The following is a 10972-nucleotide window of genomic DNA, read 5'->3' as shown; positions in this document are numbered from 1 at the left end:
GAAAAAAGGTATGATATGGAGAGTGGGTAACGGCAATAGTGTCAGGACTTGGCGAGATCCATGGATCCCTAGAGGGCCTTCGCTAAAACCAATTACCCCAAAAAGGAGATGCCGACTTAACTGAGTTTCTGAGTTTCTTGATCATAGAGGTAACTGGAATATTGATCTTCTCAATGAACATTTTTGGCCGGTAGACGTGCAAGTGATCCGGAGTATTCGAACTTCACCCAGCCATTTTCGGCAATTCTCGGTGAAAACAGCCTACCTTTGGGTGATGCAGGAGCACATGCAGTGTCACAACGCAGGAGCTAGCAGTTCTAGGCCCGAGGGGGATCGCCCCTGTTGGAATTGGGTGTGGCGGGCCCGAGTACCACATAAAATGCGTACTTTTGCATGGAAAGTATCGGTAGGCGCGCTGGCTACTGCTGCATGCAAAGAAAAGCATCACATCAGCGACTCTGAAACTTGCCGGCTGTGCGGAGATGCTAAGGATGACTCATTTCATGCGTTAATAACTTGTACAGGTTCTGTCTTGGTATGGCATACGATGAGACATGTGTGGCCACTGCCAACTAATGATCAACACGGGGCCGGAGTGGTTAATGTCCCTGCTTGCTGATAGGACTGAGAAGATACGCACCATGATAATCATGTTGCTTTGGCGTATATGGTCCTTACGGAATGACCAACTGTATCACAAAGTCATTCCACCCCTTGAGATCACAAAAGACTTTTTGTGCAGCTATCTATCTTCAATCGATCAAGCCCAGACGTACAACATCGATGATATTGTTAAAGGAAAAATGTCCATGGATGAACAGGTGGTCACCTCGGCTCCTGTTAATGCTCAACGTGCACCCTGGCCAAAACCTCCCATAGGCTGGGTTGCACTATCTACGGATGGTTCATTTGTGAAGGAGACAGGACTAGCTGGGTCCGGCATCGTGCTTAGGGATTCCGAGGGGGAGGTTATTTTCTCGGCTTGCCGGTACCTGTTTAACTGCAAAGACGCACTTGAAGCAGAGATTAGTGCTATTCTTGAAGGACTGCCAATTAGTATACAACGGTCGGTTTTTCCAATTGTGATCCAATCCGATAACGCGACGGTTGTTGCTGCACTGACTGATGACTCGCTGGACCGTTCTGCATACGGTCATCTCATGTTAGAAATCAAGAAAACTCTTGAGTCGCGTGGGTTTATTCTGTTGAAAATTGAGCGTCATCAAAATAGAGTTGCTCATAGTTTAGCTAGTATAGGAAGATCTGGTGCTAGCACCGCTTGTTGGTTGCGCCGGGTGCCAGACAGTGTTGCTCATGTTATACTAGCTGACTATAATTCTGTTTATGAGGAATAAAACCCACCTTTTCCACACACAAAATAGAAGAACGTAAAACAAATAAATTAAACGTGGTAAACAAAATGACAACGGTTTAGTTAAACTGAGAGAAACGACGAAATTTCCTATTATTGATTACAAATTTTTTATTAAGTGGGGTGAAACATGTCACAAACTGGATACGTCAACAATTAAAGATCAAAGGGGTGGGTTTTCAAAAAAAAGATTAAAGAGGTGAATGTTATTTTTTATTTGAGGGTGAGAGGTGAATGTTATTAGTAGTACGTCCTAAGTGTAACCCCCCTTGTTATTTTCGCCTGGTTCCTTTAATTACACGAGAGCGTACGTTCACATGCACCATGCATATGACGTTGCATGTGTCGGCCGTGCTCGACGGAAACGTGATGTGTGATGGTTTCTTTATCTTTTCTTGAGGGTGAGGTGTTACAGTTTCTAGTCGCAAGGCTTAGCTGGTAGCTCCAGACCCCTGGCACGTCCCAGGCCCGTGGGATGGCGCGCGCATAAACTGGATCGTGGCGATCCTTTTTGGTCTCTGTGATGCTGCGGCCGTGGAGTAGGAGAGAAGACAGAAAAGACGCGCGAATTACGAGTTGGCGCCGTGTGATTGCGTCTGCTCGTCCCGGTGTCTTCGTGTACCTCATGCTCGCGTTGCGTTCATAAGAGCGAGAGAGAGAGTAGACCACAGCCGAAAACCGACACTCTCCACCTCCGCAGTTGCTCACAGCCGGTGCTATCCATGGACGCTGCGGAGAGCAACGACCCCAAGCTGCAGAGCCCGCTGCTGCTGCCGACGCCGCCGCTGGCTGGCGATGACACCGGGGAGCGGCGGCTGGAGGGCATCCTGGGCGACGGGTCGGCGCAGTGGGCGCGGAGGATGTGCGCGGCGACGGCGGTGGAGCTGCCGATGCTGGCGCGGCTGGCGGCGCCGGCCGTGCTGGTGTACATGATCAACTACCTCATGTCCATGTCGACCCAGATCTTCGCCGGCCACCTCGGCACGCTCGAGCTCGCCGCCGCCTCCCTCGGCAACACCGGCGTCCAGATGTTCGCCTACGGCCTCATGGTAAGTGCCATTACGTTCTGTTGGTTAATCACGTCCAAACAGTTGATCGCCGCTATAATGTCGGTGCTCAGTACCGTTATTAGTGAGTAGAGTACGAGTGTTACTTCATGATCGGGCAAAAAAGAAAGTCCACCGGCAGAATCCACGTGCTGCCGACGAAACCGATCTTATCTCGTGATCCTGCTCGGGGTTTCGGGGAGCCACGTACGCGTGTGAATCCATGTGCAGATTTTATTGTGCTCACCTACTAACTACTCCATATAGATGCCGTTCTATATTTGCAACGTATCGGCACACCTGTCTTTTTTCCCCTCTTTGATTGACGTGCTTCTAGATTAAAAATATTTTATTATATCCTACTTGCTTCCTCAACTTTTGACTATGCGCATTTGCAATTTGGATCAACTTTTGACTATAGGTTTAATCAGTGAAATGTATTTTATATGGCACACAAATTATATCGTCGGATATTTATTCTGAAGAAATTATTCATGGTATTTTAGTACTCTCTCTGATCCAAATTAATTATCCCTGATTTAGTACAACTTTACAAAGTTATACTACTAAAATATCGACAATAGAAAGCATCTCCGTTTTCTACTCATCTCTTGGTGTCATCTTTCCATCGAAATCTTTAGAGGAGGTTTCAGTAAATTTAAACCTAAACACCGATAGCTTGTGAACTCGAGGATGACTATATAGTTGTATGACTTGGCCTTTTTCAGTTGGTACAATGCATGACACCACAAATACCTCTTCCACGCTCTATCCTTGGGCCATACTATTATTTTCTCATCGTGGATTTTTTTGGGTCCGTATATATTGTTTTTCCTATTTCTTTTGCCCATTTATGACAATATAACCACGGTTTAAAAAGTGAGCATATCTCGCTTCGGTGCAGAGTGTAAGTACAACCTCTTCACCTAGCTTTAAATCAACTTGACCTCGAATTTATGTTCGTGTTTATCATAGTATTAAGGCCACTTCCTACATATCTCCTTGCACAAAATTGTAGTTATCGGTGTATATTCATTTCAAAAACATCTCACTTATTCACTCTTGTCATAGCCTTATTCTTTCCGGTTGTGCCTATATATGTTGGTTTGTACAACTTGCGTACATTAGTTAGTGCAACTAAAGCGACTTATCCGCGCATACATGAAATGGTTGCTGCTTTAAGATTTTATTATTGCAGACACAACATGCAACGTTTAGCTTCCACTTACGACGATGTTTGCTGGTTTTCGTAATGTAAATAATAGATAGAAAATAGATATATAGTTGGGTTAAATGAAATTGATGAACTGTGCAACAAATGCAGCTTGGCATGGGGAGCGCGGTGGAGACGTTGTGTGGGCAGGCGTATGGTGCGAGCAAGTTCGACATGCTGGGAATCTACATGCAACGCTCCACCGTTCTGCTCATGGCGACCGGCGTCCCGCTGGCCGCCCTCTATGCCTTCTCCCAACCCATCCTCATCCTCCTTGGCGAGTCACCAGAGATCGCCCGCGCCGCGGGCATCTTCGTGTACGGCCTCATCCCGCAGATCTTTGCCTACGCGGTCAACTTCCCCATTCAGAAGTTCTTGCAGGCGCAAAGCATCATGGCGCCGAGCGCCTACATCTCTGCCGTGACGCTGGTCGTCCACGTCCTCCTCAGCTACCTCGCCGTCTACAAGTTTGGCCTGGGGATCTTGGGTGCCTCTCTCATCCTTAGCGCCAGTTGGTGGATCATCGTCGCCGCACAATTTATCTACGTTGTCACGAGCAGCCGGTGCCAGCTCTCGTGGACTGGGTTCTCCGTGAGGGCCTTCTCTGGCCTACCCCAGTTTTTCAAGTTATCCATTGCCTCCGCCGTCATGCTCTGTCTTGAGGCTTGGTACTTCCAGATACTCGTGCTCATTGCTGGCCTCCTCAAGGACCCCGAACTGTCGCTCGCGTCGCTGTCAATCTGGTAATCATTTATTTTAATGAAACTACTATAGATATGATTATGAGTATGTGTGACTCAACTTATCAACCTGATGTGGTTGTGTGTTTGCAGCATGACCATTTCAGGATGGGCGATCATGATCTCATTTGGATTCAACGCAGCAGCCAGGTAGAGTTACTAAGGTTTCTCTTTATCAAAAGGATTTCATTCAATCGTTATATCAAGTTGATACAGATAAACTGAGCAAACAATTGGCCTCTACATAATATGATGCACACAGCCAATTTGGCAAGAAGATTAATAACTTAGAGAAAAATAATGTTTGAGTGTGTGTTTATAACATGTACAGTGTGAGGGTCAGCAATGAGCTTGGAGCCGGAAACCCCAAGTCAGCAGCTTTCTCTGTGGTGGTCGGGACGATGGTGTCCTTCACCTTGTCACTGATAATCTCAGTGGCCATCCTGCTCTGTCGCGACTATATTAGCTACATCTATGCTGACGGCGAGGACGTGGCGGTGGCGGTGTCCAAGCTGACGCCGCTGCTGGCGCTAACCGTCATCCTCAACGGCATCCAACCCGTACTATCAGGTAAACATAAAACATTTATACATGGCTCTTTAATTGTGCGCTGCCATTGTGTCACTAACGTGGATCTCCATAAGCAGGGATGGCCGTGGGCTGCGGTTGGCAAGCGTTCGTCGCCTACGTCAACGTGGGATGCTACTACGTCGTCGGCGTCCCCTTGGGTTGCGTCCTCGGTTTCTACTTCGATCTCGGCGCGGCGGTAAGGCCTCGATCCATGCAAGGCTCTTTATAACTTTACGCCGCCTGCGAGCATGCCTTTTTTGATGAGTGGATGACACAAAATGTAGGGCATATGGTGCGGTATGATTGGAGGTACTCTCATGCAAACCGTCATCCTAGTGTGGGTTACCATCAGGACAAATTGGGACAACGAGGTACGTACGTACGTTTGGGATTTACCTCGACTGGAATGAATCACTAGGTTTTAGTTGTGGTACGAAACCATCTATACATATAAGAAGTAAAAATAACCATGAGTTCATGATACAATAACAGAACAATAATATTAGGCTCAACAAGGCACACAGTTGTTAAAGATCATGTTATACACAATTTTTTAACACAAACTAAAGAAGTACTGATAAATAAGTCATATATTACACAGTTAAACAACCAAATAACACCAGTGCACACTAATATAAATTATGTTTTATTATTTCTCAAGGGAAATTGGATTATAATCTAGTACCATAGATATCGTTCCCTACTTTAAGAGCTATTTTCTGTTCTGATTGCATTGCAGGTGGCCGAAGCAATGAAAAGATTACACAAGTGGGAAGACAAGAAACCTCTATTAGTTGTCGATGAATGAAACAAGGATTTAAACAAGAATTCCAGAGCTTCATAAGCAGGATAGGAAGGTACGTAATCCAAGATCATTTTGAGAAACGTCTTAGTAGTTCATTGTCCAAACACATATCCGACGGTGGGCGTTTGGTCTTGTTTAATTCAGTGTTGAGTAGTGTCCCCATCTTTGTGATGTCCCTTTTCAGATCCCGAAAGGGGTTCCGAAGTGGATAACTTTTTATTGGTCTCGCTTCTTTTGGCAGTTCAGCAAAATTTAATATATCATTTAGCACGATGGGTGATTCGTCCCTAAGGACCATGGCAACCTCGAGATTCACGAATCAGAAGTAGAGAATAACTGAATAAGTGACTATTGACTAAGTTTTTTTAAGTTGTTAATGAAGGCCGAGTTTGGTATAGTTGCTCTTGCGAAAAATTATTTGGGTCAAAAACCACTTATATTGGTTAAGTTCCACCCAACGGACATAAGTTTTGGAAGGGTCTACTGAGAGTTAAGGATGCATTCTTTCAATTTGGTATGTTTGTTGTAGGGAATGAAAAATCAGTGGTTTTCAGAGGACAAATGGATTGGAGATATGCTCCTTGTAGCTAGGGGATAATTAATATTGTTCATTACAAGGATGTCACTGTGATTGTTGTTCTTGGAGTGGAAAACCCACTAGTTGACATTCTGTTGGGCTCTCAGTTTTAGCAGCATTTAGCGGAGTGCAATGATATCGTTCACAAGGCTGTGAAGATGCAACTAACTTAGGAGCATGAGTCATTTAATTGGGACCTTCATACAATTGGGGTTGTTCCTGTATACTCCATGTACTTTGGTTTAATCATATACGAACCAGGATTAAATCTAAGAGATTATGGTGCCTTAAATTACATCTAAGGATTAAGGTGTTCCTTAAGAACAACTTGTTTAAACGTGAAACACAAAGTAGCTTATGTTATGTATATGAAACTATCCAACATCATTTTTACTGTGGTTTGGCACGTATTGTATCGTGCGTTGTTTTTAGTTGGCTTCTAATATCACCTCACCTTGTAACATTTCACATATATTTTGGCCCTGACTGCGAGAGGTAGATAAATCATTGAGACAACTTATTTTTGTGTGGCAATAGCAATTATTTAGTCTATTTGGCTATGGATAAATGGCATTATATTTGACAAAAAGAAACTTTAATATTTGTGTAGCAGTTGGTTGCGGCATGGACGTTGCTACAAAATATGAGAGCCGGTGGTGGAGCTTGGTGCCAAGAAACTTGAGTGGATTATTATGGAGTTTATAAAACCCTATTTGGATGGCGTGCAGGCTTCTTAGTATTTATAATAGTCTTGGTCGGCATGTTACATCCTGCTTTCCATGGGTTGTCTTGTGTTTTTGGTTTTCTCTCTTTGTGGCGAAGCCATTGTATAGCAACTTTGTAATAAATAATTCTATATGCATCTATGATGAAGATGTCGTGGGTAATAAAAGAATCCATCAGTTAAAAATAGGAAAAATCAGAATTTAAATTCTCAGTACATCCTTTTCCCTATGTGGGTTATTTGGTTTGTGTAGGATAAAATTCCGTAGGAAATTTTCCTATGGATTCCTTTGCACTACATTTCAAATGATGTTTTCCATCCACTTGAACATCTTGCAAAGAATCATTTGCTTTTCGAGTAAATAGGAAAAAAAACTACCACATTTGGGGCTAGGACTATAGAAAACTACCACTTTCATCAATTTCTAAAAAAATGCCACTATTTTGGTTGGCTGTTCCAAAAAACACTAGATGCTGAACCGTTAACTTTTAACCATGTTTATGACATGGGTGTCCAACCAGTCAACTTTGACCGTTTGTTGACTGTTTGTTTGAATGTTACTTACATGTGGGAAACACATGTAAGCTCTCTTTTCCTCCTATTATCTTTCTTCTCTCCCTCTCCTTCCTTGAAATCTCTCTCTCCCGAGACATGGCCAGACACTCTCACGAGTGTCGCCGCCGCTGCGCTGAGCCTACATCAAGCCATCACGGCCATGCCCAACGCCACCACGCCCGAACTCAGCTGCCCCTTCCCCCACTCCCACCAGTCCGCCCCTCCCACACTCCCGCGCTCGCCCAGGTCAGCTCCGACGCGCAACAGTTCATTCCTCTCCTGGACCATGGCAATATGGGCAACGCCAGCAAGACATTCACCATAGTCTCGCTGGTGCCTAAACCTTGGTACTGTACTAATGTGTCCTTGGTATCATGGCTTCCAGAGGAGAGCAACAGTCACAAGGAGTAGCGGTAAGCAGCAATGACAAGAAGCGGTAGCCGCGACAAGCAGCAACATCGGGAAGGAGCAGCACCAGCAGAGTTGAAGTATATTGCCCTCCCCTTCCCATCAGTTCAGACTTTTGGATAAATTGGCTGGTGTATGAATTCAATATGGTATCCGAGCTAGGAGGTCTTGAGTTCAAGACCATGCCAACGCAGTATTAAAAAAGGGATGCTGCGGCCTACATATATATTATACTATGGGACAGAGAGAGTACTTGCCATGATTCGATCTTGAAGGAACTTAGTGTAAAATTTGCATCATGAGCTCTCACGATTGCAAAGGTGAACCCTGGTCAGTGCCCCTCTACTTCCTGTACCACCGCCTACCTCCCACCGTCCACCCACGTCACTCCTACCTCCCCTCCTTGGTTTCCCCTTCAAACACAAGAGTCATCTTCCCTTGTAGCTAGATTTGAAAGTCCCTACCAAGATTTTGGTTACGGGGTGGTAAATTTGGTTACCAGTGGGTAACTGCGTATCTAGGTACCCCTTGGTAAACATGTACTGAGCAAAAAAATTCGATTTTCTTTTAAAATTTCTGTGTTCAAACGGAAAATGCACGGTTGAACATAGTAGAAAGTAGAAACATTCGTAGACCAGATAACCCGTGATGGTGTAGTGGTATATTTGGGCCTTCCATATTAGTAGGTCAATAGGTCCTGGTTCGAGTCCCTCAACAACAGGGTGTAGAGCACTAGTAGAAAAGGGTGCATTGGTCCAGGCCCGGTCAACCCATTAGTCCCGGTTCAATCCAGAACCGGGACCAATGGGGGCATTGGACCCGGTTCGTGAGCCCCGGGGATCGGCCGGGCCACGTGGGCCATTGGTCCCGGTTCGTCTGGACCTTTTGGTCCCGGTTGGTGGGACGAACCGGGACAAATGGGCCTCGCTCCTGGCCCATCATCATTGGTTCCGGTTTGTGGCTTGAACCGGGACCAAAGGCTTCCCTTTAGTCCCGGTTCATACCACCAACCGGGACTAAAGTGTTGGTCCTCGTTGCGGCCAGAGTTTAGTCCCACCTCGCCAACCGAAGGGGGCTCACACCGATTTATAAGCCCCTCCCTCTCTGCCTTGTTGAGCTCCTCTCAAAATGAAAATAGATGCCTTTATACAGGAAATTTAACCTAAATTCATACTGAATTTCTCTGAAGTTAGTAGAAATTTATTATGAATTTAGGTTGAATTTTCTCTATAAGCGCATCTATGCTCATTTCTGAGTAGTTTTTTATAAAGTTTTTTTCTTTTCTGCTATATTTATTTTTTTTCTATTTATTTCTGAGTTGTAATAAGTCATTAAAAATAAAAAAGATTTTAGTAAAGTTAATCACAACTATTTTTTCTTCTATTTATTTCTGAGTAGTTTTTTATATAGTTTTTTTCTTTTCTGCTATATTTATTTTTTCTATTTATTTCTGTGTGGTACTAAGTCATTAAAAACAAAAAAGAGGCGCAATGCTAGTTAATTCGCTTCAAGCCTTTCGGAATAGTGTAAACTGCACTGCACATAGTTCCGTGCAGTCTACCCTATTCCTCAAGGCTTGAAGCGAACCAACGTGCAGGTGAGCATTGAGCCTCTTCTTCATCGTCTCTGCACTCAGGGCTTATAAACAGCTGCGAGTGCCTCTCGCTTGGCGAGGTGGGACTAAAAAAACAGCTACAGAAAGAATCAACTAAAAAACTGCTGCAGAAAATAAATAAGTAATTAGACGGGTCCATTGGTACCGCTTGGTGGCTCCAAACGGGACCAATGCCCCTCTTTAGTCCCGGCACATAATGCTTTAATGTCTTATGGTTCGGCCCTCGTGATACCATGCCAACTTTCAACTTTCAACTTTTTCAGAGTTCATTTGAAATGCTTTAATGCAGAAAACAAAAGAAAATAAATAATGCAGAAAACAAAACAAAAAAACTAGAAAATAAAATAAAATAAATAAAGCAAAAAGAAAACAAAAAAAATGTATTCAAATTTGAAAACTAATGGCACTAACAGAAAGTTTATAATTTTTCTAAAACTAAAAGCAAAAAGAATTAAAAAATAAAGCAAAAAACAAAAGAAAATAAATAATGCAGAAAACAAAACAAAAAATCTGGGAACAAAATAAAAATAGCAACAATAAGTATTTTGTTGTAAGTAGAAACAAAATAAAATAAATAAAGCACGAAACAAAACAAAAAAACAAAAAAAGTGTTTTCAAATTTGAGAACTAATGGCACTAACAGAAAGTTTAAAATTGTTCTAAAACTAAAAGCAAAAAGAATTAAAAATAAAGAAAAAAATAAAAGAAAATAAATAATGCAGAAAACAAAACAAAAAATCTGGGAAAAAAATAAAAATAGCAACAATAAGTAAAGAAAAAAAGTGCCTCCTACTGGGCCCCCACGGCCGGAATACGACTAGAAACCCACCATGGGCCAGGATTCAGTCCCGCAGGTGGCCCAGTAGGCCCATCAGGCAAAGCAGTAGTAAGTAGGCCCGTAAGCCTGCAGTGGAGAGGAGCTCGAGAGGGGTGCGACAGTGGGGCTTATAAACCACTGCCCGCCCCTCTCAGCTAGCGAGGTGGGACTAAACTTTCGTGCCGCACCGTGCCAGCACACGACCATTGGTCCCGGTTCGTGGCACCAACCGGGACCAATGCCCACTCTTTAGTCCCGGTTGGTGGCACCAACGGGACCAAAGCCCTCTGCTTCCCGCCCTTTGGATTGCTGAAAAGAGGCCTTTGGTCCCGGTTGGTGCTACCAACCGGGACTAAAGGGTGCATTGGTCCCGGTTGGAGCCACCAACCGGGACCAAAGACTTTGCTATATAAGGAAAATTTCAGAACCGCATCCTCACTTCGATCTCTCCTCCTCCTCTCGATCTCCCAACGCCGCGCACTGTCGCCTGCCGCCACCTCGCCGTCGCCGCCCTGCCCTGATGCCGTCGC

General features: G+C 44.2%; 1 protein-coding gene across 1 annotated transcript; it reads left to right on the top strand.

The window, feature by feature from the left end:
- The first annotated feature begins 2094 nt into the window (after positions 1 to 2094).
- On the top strand, positions 2095 to 7220 carry LOC119299896 (protein DETOXIFICATION 40-like). The gene is made up of 8 exons (XM_037577022.1): positions 2095 to 2421; positions 3743 to 4374; positions 4465 to 4521; positions 4703 to 4941; positions 5019 to 5137; positions 5226 to 5312; positions 5681 to 5798; positions 6934 to 7220. Exons 1-7 carry the CDS (start codon positions 2095 to 2097, stop codon positions 5747 to 5749), a joined length of 1530 nt encoding a protein of 509 aa, XP_037432919.1. The 3' UTR covers positions 5750 to 5798; positions 6934 to 7220.
- Positions 7221 to 10972: the final 3752 nt, after the last annotated feature.

Source organism: Triticum dicoccoides, chromosome 1B (genome assembly GCF_002162155.2).
Source record: "Triticum dicoccoides isolate Atlit2015 ecotype Zavitan chromosome 1B, WEW_v2.0, whole genome shotgun sequence".
NCBI lineage: Eukaryota > Viridiplantae > Streptophyta > Magnoliopsida > Poales > Poaceae > Triticum > Triticum dicoccoides.
This window is presented reverse-complemented; position numbering and strand designations above follow the sequence as displayed.

Bases quoted from the DNA above. Each gene is read 5' to 3' on its own strand.
- LOC119299896 (XM_037577022.1), top strand. From the start codon at position 2,095: ATGGACGCTGCGGAGAGCAACGACCCCAAGCTGCAGAGCCCGCTGCTG. The intron at 4,942-5,018 runs GTAAACATAAAA...CTCCATAAGCAG, and splicing joins CATCCAACCCGTACTATCAG to GGATGGCCGTGGGCTGCGGT. The intron at 5,138-5,225 runs GTAAGGCCTCGA...CACAAAATGTAG, and splicing joins ACTTCGATCTCGGCGCGGCG to GGCATATGGTGCGGTATGAT.